The 21997-nt window shown below is 51.2% G+C and overlaps 1 protein-coding gene across 1 annotated transcript; it reads left to right on the forward strand.

The window, feature by feature from the left end:
* Nucleotides 1–9439: 9439 nt before the first annotated feature.
* RAB11B (RAB11B, member RAS oncogene family) lies at nt 9440–21543 on the forward strand. Its single transcript, XM_004378401.1, has 5 exons — nt 9440–9569; nt 16799–16994; nt 19961–20154; nt 20603–20683; nt 21274–21543. The coding sequence occupies exons 1-5, from the start codon at nt 9530–9532 to the stop codon at nt 21417–21419; spliced, it is 657 nt and encodes a 218-aa protein (XP_004378458.1). The 5' UTR covers nt 9440–9529; the 3' UTR covers nt 21420–21543.
* The last annotated feature ends 454 nt before the right edge of the window (nt 21544–21997 follow it).

The raw sequence follows: 21997 nt of genomic DNA on the forward strand, positions 1-21997 counted from the left end.
ATGGGGAAAAGACAGTCTCCTTAACAAACGGTGCTAGCATAACTGGATATCCATCCGCAAAAAACTGAAACAAGACCCATACCTCACACCATGCACAAAAACTAACTCAAAATGGATAAAAGACCTAAAAATACAGAATCAAAAACGATAAAGATCATGGAAGAAAAAAATAGAGACAATGCTAGGAGCCCTAATACATGGCATAAACAGAATACAAACCATAAGTAACAATGCACAAGCACCAGAAGAGAGACTAGATAACTGGGAGCTCCTAAAAATCACTTATGATCATAAAAAGATTTCACCAAAAGAGCCAAAAGACAACCTACGGACTGGGAAAAAATTTTTGGCTATGACAAGTCCAATCAGCATCTAATCTACAAAATCTACAAGATACTGCAAAACCTCAACAACAAAAAGACAAATAACCCAATTAAAAAATGGGCAAAGGACATGAACAGGCACATCGCCACAGAAGACGTTCAGGCTAACAGACGCATGAGGAAATGCTCACGATCACTAGCCATTAGAGAAATGCAAATCAAAACTACAATGAGATACCATCTCACCCCAACAAGACCAGCATCAATCCAAAAAACACAAAACAAGAAATGCTGGAGAGGTTGTGGAGAGACTGGGACACTTACACACTGTTTGTGGGAATGTAAAATGGTAAAACCACTTTGGATATTGATTTGGCACTTCCTTAAAAAGCTAGAAATAGAAGTACTATATGATTCAGCAATCTCACTCCTTGGAATATATCCTAGAGAAATAAGAGCCGTCACACAAATAGATATATGCACACCTATGTTCATTGCAGCACTGTTCACGATAGCAAAAAGTTGGAAACAACCTAGGTGCCCATCAGCAGACGAATAGATAAGCAAATTATGGTATATTCACACAATGGAACACTATGCAACAATGAAGAACAATGATGAAGCCGTGAAACATAACATGGAGGAAGCTGGACGGCATTCTGCTGAATGAATTTAGTCACAGAAGGACAAATATTGTATAGGACCACTATTATAAGAAATCAAGAAAAGGTTTAAACGTTGAAGAAAACATTCTCTGATGGTTATGAGGATGGGGAGGGAGAGTGTGGGTTATTCACTAACTAGATAGTAGACAAGAATTATTTTAGGTGAAAGGAAGGACAGCACACACTACAGGGGAAGTCAGCACAACTGGACTAAACCAAAGCTAAGAAGTTTCTTGAATACAACCAAACACTTTGAGGGGCATAGTAGCAGGGGTGGGAGTCTAGGGACCATGCTTTCCGGGGACATCTAGGTCAATTGGCATAATAAAGTTTATTAAGAAAATGTTCTGCATCCCACTTTGGTGAGTGGCTTCTGGGGTCTTAAAAGCCAGCAAGTGGCCATCTAAGATGCATCAGTTGATCCCAACCACCTGGAGTAAAGCAGAATGAAGAACAGCAAAAACACAAGAAAGTATTAGCCGAAGAGTCAGAAAGGGCCACACAAACCAGAGACTTCATCAGCCTGAGACAAGAAGAACTAGATGGTGCCCGGCTACCACCAATGATCGCCCTGACAGGGAACACAACAGAGAGTCCCTGATGGAGCAGGTGAAAGGTAGGGTGCAGAACTCAAATTCTAGTAAAAAGGCCAGACTTAATGGTCTGACTGAGACTGGAGGAACCCTGGAAAGCATGGCCCCCGGACTCTTTGTTAACCCAGAACTAAAACAATTCCTGAGGCCAACTCTTCAGACAAAGATTGGACTGGACTGTGGGACATAAGATGATACTCGTGAAGAGAGTGCTTCTTAGCTCAAGTAGATACATGAGACTAAATGGGCAGCTTCTGTCCGGAGGTGAGATGAGAAGGCAGAGGGTTAGGAGCTGGTTGAATGGACATGGGAAAGCGGGGGTGGAAAGGAGGAGTGTGCTGTCACAATATAGGGAGAGCAAGTAGGGTCACATAACCATGTATGTATAAATTTTTGTACGAGAAACTAACTTGAAATGTAAACTTTCACTTAAACTACAACAATAAACAAAAAAACAAAACACAAAAAATACAAATTTAACACCTTTAAGTGTTTTTTTTTTTTTTTTTTTAATATCAATTTAACCAGCTTTGTTACACAGGTAAACATGTTTCTGGTATTCTCTGTTTTCAGCCAAGATCCATCTGTTATCAGCAATGATATCCCTCCTTCCAAGTCCTCTTCTGAATTCGGCTTGAATTTCTGGCAGTTCTCTGTCGATGTACTGCTGCGACTGCTTTTGAATGATGTTCAGCAAAATTTTACTTGAATGTGATATTAATGATATTATTGAATAATTGTCACATTCTGTTGGATCACCTTTCTTTGGAATTGGCACAAACGTGGACCTCTTCCAGTCGGTTGGCCAGACAGCTGTCTTCCAAATTTCTTGGCGTAGACAAGTGAGTACCTCCATCACTACATCCGTTTGTTGAAACATCTCCATTGGTATTCTGTCAATTCCTGGAGACTTGTTTTTTGTCAATGTCTTTAGTGTAGCTTGAACTTCTTCCTTCAATACCATAGGTTCTTGATCATATGCTACCTTCTGAAATGGTTGAACATCGACCAGTTATTTTCGGTACAGTCATTCTGTCTATTCCTTTCATCTTCTTTTGATGCTTCCTGCATTGTTCAATATTTTGTCCATAGAATCCTTTAATATTGCAAATGGAGGCTTGAATTTTTTCTTCAGTTCTTTCAGCTCTAGAAATGCTGAGTGTGCTCTTACCTTTCGGTTTTCTAACCCCAGGTCTTTGCACGTGTCATTATAATGTTTTGTCTTCTTGAGCTGGTCTTTGAAATCTTCTGTTCAGCTCTCTTCCTTCATTATTTCTTCCATTTGCTGCTCTACAGTCACGAGCAAATTTCAGGGTCCTTCAACATCCATTTTGGTCTTTTCTTTCTTTCCTGCCTTTCTAATGATCTTTTGTTTTCTTCATATATGATGTTCTTGATGTCATCCCACAACTCATCTGGCGTTCAGTCATTAATGTTCAGTGTGTCACATCTATTCCCAAGATGGTCTAAATTCAGGTGGGACATACTCAAGGTCGTACTTTGGCTCTCGTGAACTTGTTTTAATTTTCTTCAGATTCACTTTGAACCTGCATATGAGCAATTGATGGTCTGTTCCACATTGGCCGCTGGCCTTTTTCTGACTGAGAAATTGAGCTTTTCCATTGTCTCTTTCCACAGATACAGTTGATTGGATTCTCGTGTATTCCATCCGTTGAGATCCATGTGTATATTTGCCGTTTATGTTGTTGAAAAAAGGTATTTGCAATGAAGAAGTCATTGGTCTTGCAAAATTCTGTCATGTGATTCCCAGCATCATTTCTATCACCAAGGCCGTATTTTCCAACTACAGATCCTTCTTTGCTTCCAAGTTTCACATTCTAATCACCAGTAATTATCAATACATCTTGACTGCATGTTTGATCAACTTCAGACTGCAAAAGTTGGTAAATTCTTCATCTTTGGCATTAGTGGTTCGTGTGTAAATTTGAATAGTAGTCATATTAACTGGTCTTCCTTGTAGGTATATGGATATTATCCTATTACTGACAGCATTGTACTTCAAAATAGATCTTGAAACGTTCTTTTTGATGATGAATGTGATGCCATTCCTCTTCTATTTGTCATTCCTGGCATAGTAGACCATATGATTGTCTGATTCAAAATGGCCAATACCAGTCCATTTCAGCTTACTAATGCCTAGGATATCAATGTTTATGCATTCTATTTCATTTTTGACAACTTCCAGTTTTCCTAGATTCATACTTCGTACATTCCACATTACTATTATTAATGGATGTTGGAGCTGTTTCTTCTCATTTTGAGACATGCCACAATCAGCAAATGAAGGTCTGGAAGGCTTGACTCCACGTCATTAAGGTTGACTCCACTTTGAGGAGGTAGCTCCTCCCCAGTCATATTTTGAGTGCTTTCCAACCTGAAGGGCTCATCTTCCGGCACTATATCAGACAATGTTCCACTGCTATTCATAAGGTTTTCACTGGCCAACTTTTTCAGAAATGTTACACCACCAGCTCCTTCTTTCTAGCCTAGAAGCTCCGCTGAAACCTGTCCACTATGGTGACTCTGCTGGCATTTAAAATACCCAGTGGCATAGCTTCCAGCATCACAACAACACACAAGCCACCACAGTACGTGCTAAACCTTAGTCCAAATGCTTGGGATACTCTAGTGAACAAAAAGATCCCTGTCCTAAAAGTGCAAATAAAAATGACAATGAGATATCACTTCATTCCCACTAAGATGGCTATGATTAAAAAATGGAAAGCAACAGGTTTTGGTGTTGATGTGGAGAAATTGGAACCCTCATCCATCACAGGTGGGATTGTACAATGATGCAGCAGCTGTGGAAAACAGTTGGTGATTCCTCAAAAAGTTAAACATAAGATTACCGTGTGATCCAGCAATTCCACTCCTAGGTATCTAGCCAAAAGAACTGAAAGCAGGAACACAAATGAGTACTTATACACCACTGTTCACTGCAGCACTATTCACAATAGCCAAAAGCTGGAAATAATCCAACTGCCAAATAACAGATTGATGGAGGAACAAAATGTGCAATGGAAGGGAATGGAATGCAATGGAATATTACTCAGCCATAAAGAGAAATGAAGTTCTGATACATGCTACAACTTGGATGAACCCTGAAAACATTATGCTAAGTGAAATTAGTCAGTTGCAAAGGGACAAATACTGTGTTATCTCACTTATATGAAATATCTAGAACATGCTAGTGTCTAGAGACCAAAGTTTGTTAGCGGGTACCAGGGAAAGGTGGGAGGGAGGGGGGAAGGAGGATTCATTGCTTAGGGGAATACTAAATTTCTGTTAAGGATGATGAAAACATTTGGAAATGGACAGCGGTGACGGTTGCACAACATGATGAATGTAATTAATGTGAATTGTACTGTGAAAAAGGTTGAAACAGCAAATGTTTTATCACATACATATTTACCACTAAAAAAAAAAAAAAACACCCACTCCATCTGGAGCAAGGGAGAATAAAGAAAACCAAAGACACAATGGAATTGTGTCCCCCCAAAATGTGTGTCAACTTGGCTAGTCCATGATTCCCAGTATTGTGTGATTGTCCACCGTTTTGTCATCTGATGCAATTTTCCTATGTGTTGTAAATCCTACCTCTATGATGTTAATGAGGCAGGATTAGAGGCAGTTATGTTAATGAGGCAGAAGTCAATCTACAAGAATAGGTTGTGTCTTAGGTCAATCTCTTTTGAGATATAAAAGAGAGAAGCTAGCGGAGAGACACGAGGACCTCATACCATCAAGAAAGCAACACCAGGAGAATAGCTTGTCCTTTGGACCTGGGGTCCCTGCACTGAGAAGCTCCTCGACCAGGGAAGATTGATGACAAGGACTTTCCCCCAGAGCTGGCACCCTGAATTCGGACTTTTAACCTACTAGACTGTGAGAGAATAAATTTCTCTTTGTTAAAGCAATCCACTTGTGGTATTTCTGTTACAGCTGCACTAGAGAACTAAGAAAGGACTAATGGAGCACAACCATCACAGCCTCCACCAGACTGAGTCCGTCACAACTAGATGGTGCCTGGCTACCACCACCAACTGCTCTGACAAGGATCACAATAGAGGATCCTGGACACAGCTGGAGAAAAATGTAGAACAAAATTCCAACTCAAGAAAAAGGACCAGACGTACTGGTCTGACAGAGACTGGAGAAACCCTGAGAGTAAGGGCCCCAGACACCCCTTTAACTCAGTACTGAAGTCACTCCTGAGGTTCACCCTTCAGCCAAAGATTAGACAGGCCCATAAAACAAAATGAGACTAAATGGGCACACAAGCCCAGGGGCAAGGACAAGAAGGCGGGAGGAGACAGGAAAGCTGGACGAATGGAAACAGGGAACCCAAGGTCGAGAAGGGGAGAGTGTTGACACATCACAGGGTTGGCAACCAATGTCACAAAACAATATCTGTATGAACTGTTTAATGAGAACTTAATTTGCTCTGTAAACCTTCATTTAAAGCACAATTAAAAAAAAAAAAAAGATCCATGTCTTTATAGAGTTGATGTTCAATGCCCCACCCATTAGAGATACTGTGACCTGTAACTGATGGTCCAGACTGGGACAGTTTTGAGAGTGAAAGGGGTGCTGTTAATAATTAAGCCTGACGAAAGGTGTAAAGTTCAGTCTCAGGCACGTGTTGTTGTTAGGTGCCGTTGAGTCGGTTCTGACTCACAGCAACCCTATGAACAACAGAACGAAACACTGCCCGGGTTCTGCACCATCCTCACAATCGTTGTTATGCTTGAGCCCATTGGTGCAGCCACTGTGTCAATTCATCTTGTCAAGGGTCTTCCTCTTTTTCACTGACCCTGTACTTTTACCAAGCATGATGTCCTTCTCCAGGGACTGATCTCTCCTGACAACATGTCCAAAGTATGTAAGACGTAGTCTCTCCATCCTTGCTTCTAAGGAGCATTTGGTTGTACTTCTTCCAAGACAGATCTGTTTGTTCTTTTGGCAGTCCATGGAATATTCAATATTCTTTGCCAACACCACAATTCAAAGGCATCAATTTTTCTTCCGTCTTCCTTATTCATCGTCCAGCTTTCGCATGTACATGAGGCGATTGAAAACACCATGGCTTGGGTCAGGTGTACCTTAGTCCTCATGGTGACATCTTTGCTTTTCAACACTTTCAAGAGGTCTTTTGCAGCAGATTTGCCCAACGCAATGTGTCTTTTGATTTCCTGACTGCTGCTTCCATGGGTGTTGATTGTGGATCCAAGTAAAATGAAATCCTTGACAACTTCAATCTTTTCTCCATTTATCATAATGTTGCTTATTGGTCCAGTTGTGAGGATTTTTGTTTTCTTTATGTTGATGTGCAATCCATACTGAAGGCTGTGGTCATTGACCTTCATCAAAAGAGCTTCAAGTCCTCTTCACTTTCACCAAGCAAGGTTGTATCATCTGCATAACAGAGGTTGTTAATGAGTCTTCCTCCAATCCTGATGTCAGTTCTTCTTCATATAGTCCAGATTATTTGCTCAGCATACAGATTGAATAGGTATGGTTAAAGGATACAACCCTGATGCACACCTTTCCTGACTTTAAACCACGAAGTATCCCCTTGTTCTGTCTGAATAACTGCCTCTTGATCTATGTACAGGTTCCTCTCGAGCACAAATAAGTGTTCTGGAATTCCCATTCTTCACAATGTTATCTGTAATTTGTTATGCTCCACACAGTCGAATGCCTTTGCATAGTCAATAAAATACAGGTAAACATTTTTCCGGTATTCTCTGCTTTCAGCCAGGATCCATCTGACATCAGCCATGATATCCCTGCTTCCGTGTCCTCTTCTGAATCCATTCTGAATTTCTGGCAGTTCCCTGTCGATATACTGCTGCAGCTGCTTTTTAATGATCTTCAGCAAAATTTTACTTGCTTATGATATTAATGATATTGTTCGATAATTTTCATGTTCAGTTGGATCACCTTTCTTGGGAATAGGCATAAATAGGGATCTCTCCCAGTCGGTTGGCCAGGTAGCTGTCTTCCAAATTTCTTGGTATAGACGAGTGAGCACTTTCAGTGCTGCATCCGTTTGTTGAAACATCTCAATTGATATTCCATCAATTCCTGGAGCCTTGTTTCTCGACAATGCCTTCAGTGCAGGCTCAGGTATATCGGGACTTATCAACCCAGTTTTATAAAACATAAACTTATAGCTCTATCACAAATGGAAAACCACTATCACCTGCCTTAAATAGGTCAGTAAAGCTAAAGTCAATGAAAATAAAACAATGTAAAATTCTAGCTAGAACACTGATCTATGGTGAAATACAGAATAGCGGTAGCCTTTGGAGGGGCGGAATCCTTTGTTCAGCTCTTTTACTTCACTATTTCTTCTGTTTGCATCATGTTTGATAAAGCAGAGAGTCAGTGAAAATGAAGGAAACGCTCAATGAGATGGATAGACACCATAGCAACAACAATGGGCTCAAAATACCAATGATCATGAAAATGGTGCAGGACTGGGCAATGTGTTGTCGTTGTACATAAGGATGCCATGAATCGAAGTCTGTTTGAAGGCAACTAACACAACAGAAAGGGTGGAGTGGGGACTGACAGGGTGAGGGAGCTTTCTGCAGGAGCGTGATGTTCTATACCTTGATAGAGGTAGGTTACTCAGTTATATGCCTTTATCAAAACTCAGCAAATGTCACTTAAGATTTGTGCATTTCAGCATATGTAAATTTTACCTAAAAATAAAAACACAAAATGAGCCATAAACAAATAATGAACTCTAGTTAAACATGCTAAAGTGTTTAGAGGTGAAGCAGACTAATGTCTTCAAATTTCTTTGAACCAAACCCCAAAACAAGACCATTTATTGTCAAGTCGATTCTGACTCATAGCGACCCATAAAACAGAGTAAAACTGCCCTATAGAGTTTACGAAAGCCGATGCCACGTCTTTCTCCCTTGGAGATGCTGGTATCCAACTGCTGACCTTTCACTTAGCAGCTGAGTGCCTAGACACTGCGACACCTGTGCTCCTCTATTAAGATTACAGCTTCGGCAACCCTATTGGGGCAGCTTTACTCTTGTCATACGGCGTCACTACGAGTCGATTGTCTTGATGGTATCTAACAACAACAGTGATAAATCTTATGGGGGGAAAACAGGGTAAGGGAGCAGAGAGAGGTAGGAAGGTATGTTGAAAAGTGCCTGGTAACCGGCGAGGATTTACAAATATTTGTTAAAGAAAAATTTAATGACATAAAGTGGAGGGTTAATTTTGTATGTGTTCAGGAAAATGATCTAGCTATCCTCAAAAGAACCCATGAGGTGGTTAGGTGTTCACAGGAGGAAACTGAGGAACACAGTGACATATGGGTCACCAATGCAGAGATGGAAACGGCAACGGAAAGAGCAGAGTAGACCTCCAGGTGGAAAAGACCCCGCTCAGAGCCCCTCGAAAATGGTTACTTATTGGGGGAGGCCAGCGCTGAGTGTATTGACCTATGTCGTCATCGGGACGCCAACACCTCCTGCAGCGTAACATCACCTGTACGTAGCCCCATTTCCCTTCTCGGGCTGGTCCTCCGGTAGTTCGGTAGGATCTGAATCAAGGCTCTCATTGGTGCCTCGCTCCGTCAATCCGTTTCATTCCTCCAGTCTTCCGCCCCGCCTTCCTGAGCTCGCCTCTGATAAGCTAGTGCGGCCGTCACTTCAGAAAGGTCCGCATTCCTTCCGCCTTTCTCCAGGAGACAGAAGGCTAAGAGGGCGGACTCCAGGCGGCGCCCACCCCGGAGGCTCTGCTTCCACCTCTGATTGGCTAGGCCGGGTGCCAGTCACTCCATCGCCCGCCGCTGATTGGCCATCCGACCGCGGCTCTGTGCCGCTCCGGCTCCGCCCCCGCTGGGTGTTTGTGGTGGGGCTGCGGAGTCGCCGATCCCGCCGGAAGCGCCAGGACAATGGGGACCCGGGACGACGAGTACGACTACCTATTCAAAGGTGTGGTCGGTGGGACACAGACGGAGGAGGGCGCGGGCACGAGTCGGCGGGCAGGCGGGCCGAGGCTGCGCTCTGGGCCGTTGGGCCCAGCCCGGAGCCCGGGGCCTGTGACCCGGCGAGTCCAACAGCTGGGCAGGTCAGGCAGGCCGGGCTCCGTCAGCTTCGGGCTGGAGTGCGTGGCCGCGTGGTGAGGGCGGCTCCGAGAGGCCTAGGGACCCGGGATGCGCCGGGGCGGGGTTCGGGGCCCAAAAGGGGTGGGGCCCGGAGCCCTGGGAGAGGCCGTTGGGGCGGGGCCTTCAGAGGGGGCGGGGCCGCCCGGGATTTGGCGGGCCGGGCTGGGCTCGGTGGGTGACGGGGGCTCGGCCTTCGGGGCGGGGCCAATATGTGGTGGGCGTGTCCAAGATGCGGACTGGCTCTGAGCGGCGGGGGCGGGACTGTAGGATGGGCTGGGCCAGGCCTGATTATGGGCGGAGGAGCGCCTGGGTCTGGACCCAGGGCTGGTGAAGAACAGAAACAGTGGTACCGAACGCTTAATAGCGTTCACCAAGTATCTGCCTTTTCTAAGCACTCATTTAAATCCTCCCCACAACCCTGTAAGGTCGTTATGATTTCATCTCTCTTACAGAGTAGGAAACTGAGACCTAGAGAGGCAAGGACAGCTAGTAAGTGTTGGAGGCAGATTTGAGCCCTGGCCTAGGGAGTATGTTTGAAGGGTCTTGGGGCCAGGACTGGGACTCAGGGCTCTTAGACCACCTCCCAACACATGCGGGCTGATGGCACCGGCATCCGCCAACCTGCGGGGGATCTCCCCTGCCCAAGGAGCACCCAGGATGGCCTAGGCAGGTCTAGCCAGCCATTGTCAACTGCGACCAGCTGGGGAGCTCCTTCACCCTGCCCCTCGAGCTGGGGAGACACCCACCACTTCACTGGAGACCCTGCTTTCTCCACTGGGCCGGTTTAGGGGTCACTGGCTTTGCAGGAGTCCATAACTGGCACAAACCGTTAAGTGCTTGACTACTAACTGAAAAGCTGGTGGTTTGAACCCACTCAGGCAACTCGGAAGAAAGGTCTGGTGATCACCTTCCAAAAGGTCACAGCCTTGAAAACCCTGTGGAACATAGTTCTACTCTGACACACATGGGTTTGCCATGAGTCAAAGTTGACTCCAGGGGTACTGGTTTGGTTTTTGGCTTTTGGTTTTGCAGCGCCTTGCATGTGAAGCTGAGCCGTGGCCAGGCCCTCTGTTGGGCTCCCTGGCTGACTGTGACCGCCCTAGGGAGCTGACTTGGGCTGCTGCCTGCTGTGTGAGGGTCTGCCTCCCACACCAGCTGAGGGCATCTTGTGCCCATTGGGGTCTGTGTCTGGAGCAGGCCTTGCCAACTGTTGTGCCTGTGGTATCATCCAGCATCTTGGGGCCGGGCTCGGGGTCCTTGAGATGAGAAGACTGGGGTGCAGCTCTCCCTGCCTGGGGTATCCGCACAGCAAAAGGCTTGCAGGCAGAGAGTCCCTGTGCAAAGGCCCAGCAGCATCACAGCCATGCAGGCTGATGCATTGCTGGCAGACGCAGCTGCCTGATCAGTGAGGCCTGAATGTTGGGGTCTCACCCTAAAGCTGGAAGGTGCTTTGGAAGGGCCCTCTGGGGATGAGTGACCAGCCTCCAGTCATGCCGCACTTGTCCTGTCTGTACTCACCCATCTGGAAGCAGTTGCTGTGCAGGTCCTGCTGGGCACCCACCCTCTGTGGCCCTGCCAAAGCAGTGGGACTTTTCCTGGTCCCTATGGCGGCTTGCGGTGTGTTGGGCACTCTGATTATTCTCGACCTTTCGCTGTTATAAATAACCCAGCGCCAAGCATTTGCCCAAGTTGTCATCTTTTTGCCTTTTGGGCTCCTTCCTTGAAGTGTGTTCCCAGAAGTACAGTTACTGGGTCAGGGGCGGCGGCACGGCCATGCAGTTCCTGGGACGAATCCCCAGAGTCCGCTTCCTGGAAAGGCCAGTGTGACTTCTGCGGCAGCTGGCACAGGGGAGTGGGGGCGGGGGGGGAGGTGCCCTCCTGCCTGCTTGCTGCCCTCCCCACTGGCCTCCTTTCACGAGCAGGTGCCCCGCTGACCTTCTTGAGGCGGGTTGGTAGCAAAAGTCCAGCCCACAAGATCGGCATTTCCCAGACTGGCTGTAGGAGGTGTCACCTTCACCCTCTTACTACATGTCTGCATCCCAGGGCCGTCTACTGTTGTTGAGTAATTTAAATCCCCTCAGTTTGTCGCTCAGGTAAATTTTTTGGGAAGGGAAGCTTTCTGTGACCCTGGCTGATGGTGACCCCATGTATGCAGAATAAAACTGCTCCATAGGCTTTTCAAGGTTGTGACTTTTCAGAAGCAGACCGCCAGGCCCATCTTCCAAGGCGCCTCTGGGTGGTTTCAAACCACCCACCTTTCAGTTAGTAACCTTTGTTGTTGTTAGCTGCTGTCGAGTCGATTCCAGCTTACAGAGATCCCATGTGTGTCAGAGGAGAACTGCTCCATAGAGGTTTTAAGGCTGTGACCTTGTGGAAGCAGATTGCCAGGGCTTTCTTCCTAAGCGCCTCTGGGTGGGTTTGAAATGACAACTTTTTGGCTAGTATCTGAGTGCTTAGCCATTTGTGGCAGCCAGGTATCCACATGGGATCACCATGAGTTGGAATCCACTCGACAGCAACTAACAACAGCAACATCTGACTCTGGCAAATCAGAAAGGAGAGACGGGAGGGAAGAGAGAAGCCACCACTATCACTTGCCCTACATATGGTGGCGGGTGGGCAGGGACGAAACTCTGCATCCTGCTGGGGCCATGGCAGGCACTGGGGAGGTGGCTGAGACTCACCGCCCAAGCCGCAGGGTCAGAAGGGTGGGGCCCCGCAGGACCTGCTCCCGCGGAGCCTCTGGGCCCCCTCCCAGCTCCACCACTGCCTCCAGGGAGCCCTTCAGGATTGAGAGGGGGCAGAGGTCCTCCTGGCTCTGCCTGTGCCAGAGCTGTCCCGCTCCCCCTCCCCCACTCACCCTGTCCATGCCACTGGCACAGAGGGGTCACATCCCTTGGCTTGGGACACTGGCAGCCCCGCCAACCCCACCTGCTACCTTGTTGTTTATGTTTTGGTGGCCACATCACACTGTCTTCATGCCCCTGATCTTGGAGGCCCCTAAGGACCCCCCCCGCCGGTGTTCCCCACATGCTGTTGTTTTCCTCTGTATTCTCCCGGCCCCCAGGAGCGAGGTTGTTTATTTGTACCTAATTATAGATCTTCACATTTATCCTCTTAATGTTTTAGGCTGTCAGCTCCCGCCATTTTCCCAGCCTGCCTATTGTTCCCCGGGGGCGCCTCGACCTTTCTTCTGATGTCCTGGGCGTGGGGTCCACAGCCGGAGCAGCTGTGTCCCCACCAGCGTCTTCCTAGAGCCCCTCCCCCTGCCTGTGCCAGGCTGGGCCTGAATCCGTGCCTCTGGACCGCGAGTGGGGGATGGTGACTCACCTGGCCCAGGAGGACATGGGTCACGTGGGAAGCTGGCCATGCAGACCCCAGACCTTGTCCTTTGTGTGTGTCCACCCCTGCTCCATTTAGGGGTCATTTTGGAAAAGGGAGAGTCCCTGGGGATGCAAACGGTTAACACACTGAGCTGCTAACTGAAAGGCTGGTAGTTGAGTCTACCCAGAGGTACCTCGGAAGAAAGGTGTGGTGATCTACTTCCAAAAAATCAGCCACTGAAAACCCTGTGGAGCACAGTTGTACTCTAACATACATGGGTTGACTCGTGGCAACTGTTTTTTTTTTTTTTTTTTTTTGTTTTTTGGAGGGGAAAGGAGGTGAGGAGAGGGTGGTAGCTGGTTCCCAGGGAACCAGGCCACCCTGGGGCTCATCATCTGCTGAGTGTTCCCAAGCCCACTTCTACCCTCCAGCCTGGGCTGGGCCCCACCAGGCCCACTGTTCCTGTTGCTGTGCTGGGACCTGAGCACGTCATCTTCCCCCATTGCAAATGGAGGCCCATCTGGCCCTGGCATTTGGGCACCTCTCCTGTGCCCTCCAATTCCCAGAATCACTGTGGACACGATGCCCTCAGTGCTGGTCCAGGGGGCCTAGGGTGGGCAGGGCTCGCTTCCTGGAGGAGGGGCTGGGCCTGGCCTGCTTGCGTGGTGGCCTGCCCACATGGCTACCTGCTCCTCCCCAAGTGCAGAGTCTGCACCCCAGGGATGCCACACTGTCCCCCACACCTCGGGCCCTGCATGGGCGAGGCTGGAGCCCCAGGGCTTCCGAGAGGCGGCGGCTTCTTTTTGCCAGCAAGGCTTGCCTGCTCCGCTAGCCAAGCGGTATGTCCTGGGGGCCTGGCTCCCAGCTGGTAGTTCCACTGACTTCTGTGGAAGCGCTGGGTGCTGTGTCCTCAAGGTCCCTTTATTCCCCCAGGACAACAGATTGTGCCATCAACAATGCCGCATTCATTAATGGCCAGCCTGTGGCTCCACCAGCCACCCCTTGGCCGCAGGCAGTGTGTGCCGGGGGCACCAGGAGGCCTGGTCTTCCCACCGTCGGCTGCTAGTACCCCTTGGCCTTGTCCTGCTCTGGCCTCCAGTGTCCTCTCTGGGTGACCCTGGGCCAGGGATTCGGTCCCTCTGGGCTGAGTGTCCCCAACTGTGCAGTGGGGGTCATGACACTAACATCATTCCCAGGCTGAACCTGAGAAGCTGGGGCTGCAAGACACTTAGGCCTGGGTGGCCTGAGCTGATATGGTTGTGGCTGGGCCACGGCCAAACTGACGGGGCTGAGGCGACCCTGAGGCTGTGCAGCTGGGGCAGAGCTGGGGAGGGGGCAGGCTGTCCAGGGCCTCCAGGGCAGGGCCGGAGTCTCCTTTATTCCCTGCCTTCCTGAGAGGCGGAGCAAACATCCCAGCCTCAGCCAGGTTCCTGGGGTGCCATGGGAAAGAAGTGAAGGTTCGCAGCTGGGACAGTGGAACCACCAGTCAGCCTAGATGGCCCCAGAGTGATGGCGGCCCCACTGGCGTGGGTGGGAGTCCTTGGCAGTGGACCTGAGGCCCATGGGCCATCCCTGCCTCTTCCCACCTTTCTTTTTCTTTTAAAGTCAACAGGGCTGACTTGCATTGGGCACCCAAGGTGGCAGGAGAGGACAGGGGCTCCACAGGCCCTGGCATGGGCCAGGGGGTGGTCTGAGGGGGAGGAGAGGCCTGAACCCAGGGGTCCTGACAAATAAGCAGGAGTTCGCAGCTGCCCTGGGAGCTGCGCTGCTGGGTAGGGGAGGCGCAGGCTGGAGGGTGGGGGCCTCAGGGCCCCACCAGGGATTTGGACCAAGACCCCCGAGCCATGTGCTGCTGGTGGGTGGGGGGCAAGCAGTGGATGAGGTGGTGAGTTAGGAGGGAAAGCCTCACACTCAAGACCCAGATTGAACCTGGGTTCTAGTCCTGCCTGCACCACCTGCTTGGTGGTGCTGAGCCTGCAGATAAGCACAGGCTTAGACCCCACCTCTGCCTTGAGCTCATTATTTCCCTGCCTGAGCCTCAGTTTCCAGATCTGTAAAATGGGTTGTGTGACGCTTGTGTGAGGTGACGCCCGTCAAGGGCTTTCTCAGCACAGACTCAGAAGACATTCTTCTTGTTATTCTCAGCTTGTAAGCAGCCAACCCAGAGAGGGTGTGGTCCCATGGTGCGGCCTCATCTGCCCCCTCCTCACCTATGGCCCTGGGATGACCTGGGTGGCCTCCAAGGACAGGTTTCTGAGCAGTGGTGGGCACCGGCCTGGGAGGCTCCGCCAGCCGCTTGGGCGTTTGTTGGTTTGATAGCCGTTAATCAAGTGCTTTCTGTGAGCCTGGTCTCTGCTAGGCCCTGGGGCGACCAGGGAGCAAGAGCATGTGCAGTTGCCCAGCCCCAGGGGTGGGGAGGAGGGGCAAAAAGCAAATGAGTGAGACGTGTGGAGTTTGGCATGGGAGAAGGCCGCAAGAGCAGAGGAAACTTAGGGAAGGGGTTTGGGGAGTAGGAGGGGTTGGGAGAGATCAAGTGGTGTTTGAGGGACCATGAGAAGGAGATGGCAGGAGGGAGCCAGGCGGTACTGCTGAGGCCCAGCGAGGAGACCCGTGGGGCTGGAAGGGAGTGACTGAGGGGGAGAGAGGAGGAGGGGAGGGCAGGGAGGGTGCTGGGAGGACTCGGGCTTTTACCAGGGAGGTGAGATCCCTGACTCAGGTGCTCACGGGTGCCCTCGGGCGGCTGCGAGGAGAATAGGCTGTGATGGTGGAAACGTTTACCTTGCTAGCCCAGTAATACAAGGTTGGAGGTTCAAGTTCACCCAGAGGTGCCTTGGAAGAAAAGCCTGGTGATCTACTACTGAAAAATCAGCAGGGTCACCGTCCAGCGTGGAGAATCCATGAATACCCTGAGCTGCTCACACAGCTGGGAAGCCCTAGGCCTTCCCTTAGCATTTTGCCCCGTGGGTCTTCAGAACATTCTCGGAACCCCATCTCCTGCACTGTGACTTCCGTGGAGGCCCGTGAGGCCTGGAGGCTGAGGTGCACCCCTGCCCCTCATCTGGGCCCTGGGCATTTGCTGCCTACCCTGTGTATACCAGTCAGACACCGGGTCCCAGCAGGATTCTGCCCGCAATCTCTTAGCTCCCTCCCAGCCGTGATGCCCTCCCCCCCGCTTCTGGGCATGGGTGGGGCCCATGGGCAGGCATGCATAAGACCCTCTGGGCTGGCGAGGCCTGCTGTGAGGCAGTCGGGGAGCTGGGTGACACAGGAGCAGACAAACGCGTGTGAACCGTGTGTGGACGTGCCCCACCACATAGACCTCCCCTGGCACTGGGGCTGAGCTCTGTGCACGCACACTGCCACTTCCTCCTCCCGGAGACAGTTCCTGTTACTGTCTTCCTTTCCATACATGCGGCCCAGAGAAGTTAAGTGACTTGCCCAAGGCTGCACAGCTCCAGAGCTTGCTGGGGGTCTACTGGGATGCCCAGGATAGGCAGGGGTGTTCTGCTGTCTCAGAGGCTGTTTCCGGAAGACCTAAACCTCCATTTGCTCCTGCACCAGGAAACCTGGTGCCTGTGGGTGAGGGGCTCCAGGAAAGCTCAGACCCCTCCACTGCATTGGGGTGCTGGTTTGCTCAGCACCCAGGGAGCCGCTGTGAACGTTCCATGGGGGGATGTGGGTGGTACCCGACTCCGGCTCACACACATGTCTCCCCTCTGCCCTCCCCCACAGTGGTGCTCATCGGGGACTCGGGCGTGGGGAAGAGCAACCTGCTGTCACGCTTCACCCGCAACGAGTTCAACCTGGAGAGCAAGAGCACCATCGGTGTGGAATTCGCCACCCGCAGCATCCAGGTGGACGGCAAGACCATCAAGGCGCAGATCTGGGACACGGCTGGCCAGGAACGCTACCGTGCCATCACCTCCGCGTGAGTACGGGAGGGCAGGTGGCGGAGGTCCTGGCGGCAGAGAGCGTGCGGGCGAGATAGGAGATGGGCAGGAGGAGGGGGAGAGCAGGGACAGAGGGGCCGTGCAGTTGGGTGGAGAGATGCCCTGGACACCACCCTATAGCACAGAGCTGCAGAGACCCCCCGGAAGCTAGGAACCCTCAGCCATGTTGTGACCATGGGTGAGTGTTCCCACAGCTACTTTGAGCCCTGGGATTCTCCTCTGAGGCCCTCTCAGTAACATTGGGTGCCAGGTATACAGTGAGAATTACAATGAGTTCTGACACCTGCTACCTGGAGTTGAGTCAAACTTCCCAGGTTAAGAGCACAGCCCTCCACAAGACGCCCTCACTTCTGACACCAACTGCAGGCTCAGGGTCCCCAGACCACCCTCACTTTTGACCACTTGGCTCCAAATCTGGGGGAGTCCCACTATTCCCTCAGGTTGGATAATTTGCTAGAGTGCTTCCCAGAAGTCAGGAAAGCACTATACTTACTGATAATAGTTGTATCACAGCAGAAGGACATACATCAGAGCCAGCCAAAGGGAGAGATGCAGGGGGCGAGACCTGGGAGAGCCCCGAACGTGAAGCTTCCATGTCCCTTTCCGTGGAGTCAGGACATATCACCCTCCTGGCACATTGATGCGATGCCTGACAACACGCAGGGTATTGCCAACCAGGGGAGCTCACCTGAGCTTCCTTGTTTATTGGGGTATCATTACATAGGTGTGGTTGATTGAATCATTGGCCACATGATCAAACTCAGTCACCAGCCCCCTGCCCTCCCTGGAGATTGGGCTGACATCATGTGACTCAAAGATCAGCCCTCTAATCACAAGGTGGATCTTATCCTGAGTCATCTCATTAGCACAAACCATGGCCTGGACCCACCGTGAATAGTAAAGACACTCAGGGAATCGCAAGGGTTTAGGGACTACCTCCCAGGATCTGGGGACACAGACCAGCCAGATTCTTTTTTTTTTTTCCTTTAACTGTGGTAAATATATATATAACAAAACATTGCCAGTTCAACATCCCCCTTTTCTTTTTAAATTATATTTGTTGATGTTGATGTTGTTGAGACTATACACAGCAGAACATACACCATTCCACAATTTCTCCGTGTCAAATTCAGTGACATTGATTACATTCTTCAAGTTGTGCAAGCTTTTCTGAGTTGTTCCTCCTCCTTAACATGAATTCACAGCCCTCTAAGGCTCCTTTCTATCAGGTTGCTGTTGACAGTCTGATCCTATATAGATAGTTCTTAAAAGAGCACAATGCTCAAGGCAGACACTCTTTACTAGTTAAGTTAAACTATTGTTTGGTTTTAAGACGACTTCAGGGAATATTTTTGGTTTAAGGTTTAATGATTATCTGAGGGCAGTAGTTTTAGGGATTCATCCAGCTTCTGTGGCTCCAGAAAGTCTGGGTTCCGTGAGAATTTGCAAATTTGGTTCTGTTCTGTATTTTCCCCCTTTAGATCAGAATTCTTCTGTCAACATTTTTTTATGTGTACCATTCAGTGATATTAATTACGTTTCATCATGTTGTACAATCGTCAACACTGTCATTTCCAAATATTTCCACCAGCATTAACAGAAACTCTAAGCAATGATTTCCTCTTTCCCCCTCCCTCCCACCCCTAGTAAACACTAATAAATTTTGATTCTATGCACTTGCCTATTCTAGATGTTTCATGTAGGTGGGATCATACAATATTTGTCCTTTTGCCAGTGACTTACTTCACTCAGCGTAATGTATTCGAGGTTCATCCATGTTGTAGCGTGGATCAGGACTTCGTTTCTCTTTATGGCTGAGTAATATTCCATTCTACATAAATACTACGTTTTGTTTATTCATCTGTTGATGGGACATGTAGGTAGTTCCCACCTTTTGGCTGTTGTGAACAGTGCTGCAATGAACAGTGGTATACGCCTGTGTGTGTGCATTCCTGCTTTCTGTTCTTTTCGGTAGGTACCTAGCAGTGGAATTGCTGGGTCATATGGTGGTCCTAAGTTCTAACTTTTTGAGGAGCTGCCAAACTGTTTTCCAAAGTGGCTGCACCATTTTACATTCCCACCAGCAATGGAGGAGGGTTCCAGTTTCTCCAGCACCTCACCAACACCTGTTGTTATGTCCCTTCTACTGGGTGTGAAGTGGTATCTCAGTGTGGTTGTCACCTACGTCTCCCCAGTGACTAATGGTGTTGAGCATCTTTTCATGTGCTGTTTGCAGCCAGGTTCTCTGCTACCTAGGGTGGTCACCCCAGGCCTGCCTGGGCCACTCCATTCCGCCCACGGCCTGGTCGGGCCAGCCCTGCCTGGCTGTGTCCCCCGCCTGCCATTTCTCTCAGCTCCCCTCAGTGTCGCCTCTGTGCTGCGGCTCACGGCTCTCTCACATCCATCCTGTGCTCCCACCAGGTGGCCCTTCCCTCCCCAAGGCCTCCCAGCCCCGGGCCATTCCCTCTCTCCAACAGAGCCACTCACTTCCCGCTCACCTCAGCCTGGCCAGCCGCCTACCATCTCCTTTGTCCCTCAGGGTGGAGGTGTCCATTGGCCTCCCGGGGAGTCCAGGCCAGGCCTGCACAAGAGCCCACGGCCAACGCTGGCCAGGCCTCAGCGGCAGCAGCAGCCTCCCCCTGCCCAGATGCCATGTCCTCCCCCTTCTGCCCCTGCCCTTGGGGCTATCTTCCAACTCCACACCCCAAACCCCCTCCTCAAGCCCCACATTCCTGAGCTGAATCTGGGGAACAGGGCCAGGGCCTCAGGACATGCAAATGTCCCTTGAGGCCACCACAGTGGCTGCCCTCAGCTGGGCCCTGTGTGTGGGCCAAGGAGCCCCTGACTCCCCAAGTTCCTGTATGGCAGCTGCTGCCCCCAAAGCCTAGGGGGTCGGGCCAGGAGAGGCCTGCAGAGGCTCATGCCTGGAACCCCACCCCTGCAGGTACTACCGCGGCGCGGTGGGCGCTCTGCTGGTATATGACATCGCCAAGCACCTGACATACGAGAACGTAGAGCGCTGGCTGAAGGAGCTGCGGGACCACGCGGACAGCAACATCGTCATTATGCTGGTGGGCAACAAGAGCGACCTGCGTCACCTGCGGGCCGTGCCCACGGACGAGGCCCGTGCCTTCGCAGGTGAGCAGGTGGGGCCCAGCTGAGCTCACACCTTCTGAAGGTGAGCAGATGGAGCTCAGGTGAGGCCCACGCCTTCTGAAGGTGAGTAGGTGGGGCCCAGACGAGGCCCACGCCTTCTCAGGTGAGCAGGTGGGGCCCAGGCAGGCCCACACCTTCTGAAGGTGAGCAGACAGAGCTCAGGTGAGGCCGACGCCTTCTCAAGTGAGCAGGCAGGGCTGGGCAAGGCTGGAAGGGCTTCCCATGTTCTGGTCCCTGTGAGTCCGCATGGCCCCATCTGGCCCCACACTCCTGAGGCATCAGAGAAGCTTCTGGAAGGCTGGTGTTGGGGCCCAGGCCCTAGCATCTCTCTGGCTTACTCCCATGGCCACAGTGCCAGCCTCCCCTCTGTGAGGAGTGGGCATCTGGTCTTCACCCCTTGGCACCAGCTCACTTGTTCTCTCTGTTCCAGAAAAGAACAACCTGTCCTTCATTGAGACCTCAGCCTTGGATTCCACCAACGTAGAGGAGGCCTTCAAGAACATCCTCACAGGTGGGCCCAGGACTGGGCAGGGGCACAGGAATACCGGTGGGCCCACCCGAGCGGGTGTGGGGGCACGTCCCTCACAGGCTGCACTCGCCAGAAGTCTGCCCCTGACCCTTTATTCATTCACCTGCCTGTCACTGTGGGCACCAGGGCAAACACAGCACCTCCACGGGGTAGAGCCTGACCCTGCCGGTGTGGGGCACACAGAGACCCCTCAGCCAGCCCCCACAGGGGGGTCCTGCTAGAGGCTCCTCCAGGGAACAGCCAGCTGGGGAGGCAGGCAGCCAAGGGCAGACGCTTCTAGAAGTTCAGTCTTGGAAAGCTGCTCTGAGGATGAGGGAGCATCCGCACACACTGGGACCCTAGAGGTTAGAGGCCTGGGGGAGTGGACGCATCGGTGGTCAGGACAGACACCCAGCATCCCGACCTTGTCAACCTGACATGATCGGGGGCGCTCAGGACACCGTGGAAGCCTTTGGGAGGGGAGAACTGAGTCCTCTGAGTCCTGCATGTGGGCTGTCTGTGCAGTGGGGCACCGTGACCCTCCTTGCCCCTTTCCTGCCCCCTGCCTCATCCCACCCCCCGCCCCCCCACAGAGATCTACCGCATCGTGTCACAGAAGCAGATTGCCGACCGCGCAGCCCATGATGAGTCCCCTGGCAATAATGTGGTGGACATCAGCGTGCCACCCACCACCGACGGACAGAAGCCCAACAAGCTGCAGTGCTGCCAGAACCTGTGACCCCCACGCCTCGCCCCGAGCGTGTGTGCACGTCCTCGTCCTCCCGGCCTCCCGCCACACTGTCCTCCCCACCCTCTGTCCCTTTGTGACTGGCTCGCTCCCTCCCTCCCTCCCAGCGAGCTCTCCGAGGAGCCGGAGTTGAGCAGTGCCTCCCGGCCTGGCCCACCTGAGGAAAGCTAGAAGCTCCACTTGCTGCTCCTGCTCCTCGTGGGTTCCAGGGGGCCCCTTGGTGGGTGGGGAGAGTGGCAGGGTGCACAGGGCTGGCCAGAGGCCAGGAGGACGGCCCGGCCGAGCACGCTTCTTGCATTTTCCATGGCAGACTCCCAGAAGCGGTTGCTTCCCTCCCTCTCTGGCCACTTGGCCCAGCCGGCCCCTCGCCCCGACCCAGAGAACCTTCCAGGCTGACACCTGCAGAGCCAGGCGCTGCGGGGGGGACCGGGCCGGGTGGACATTCTTGACACTCAGCATCCTGCCTGCTCCCCAGGTGCAGGCCGGCACGCCTTCTGCGCCTTCTGCGTGCCTCCAGCTCCTTCTCCGCTGGGAGAAGACCCCTCTTCCCTCCTCCCACTTTTTGCACG

This window comes from Trichechus manatus, unplaced genomic scaffold (genome assembly GCF_000243295.1).
Source record: "Trichechus manatus latirostris isolate Lorelei unplaced genomic scaffold, TriManLat1.0 scaffold00057, whole genome shotgun sequence".
Taxonomy (NCBI): Eukaryota; Metazoa; Chordata; class Mammalia; order Sirenia; family Trichechidae; genus Trichechus; species Trichechus manatus.

What these genes read in the sequence shown, in the direction of transcription:
- RAB11B (XM_004378401.1), top strand. Translation starts at nt 9,530, where the DNA reads ATGGGGACCCGGGACGACGAGTACGACTACCTATTCAAAG. An exon ending in GTACGACTACCTATTCAAAG is followed by an intron (nt 9,570 to 16,798) that starts GTGTGGTCGGTG and finishes CCTCCCCCACAG; the next exon opens with TGGTGCTCATCGGGGACTCG. An exon ending in CTTCAAGAACATCCTCACAG is followed by an intron (nt 20,684 to 21,273) that starts GTGGGCCCAGGA and finishes GCCCCCCCACAG; the next exon opens with AGATCTACCGCATCGTGTCA.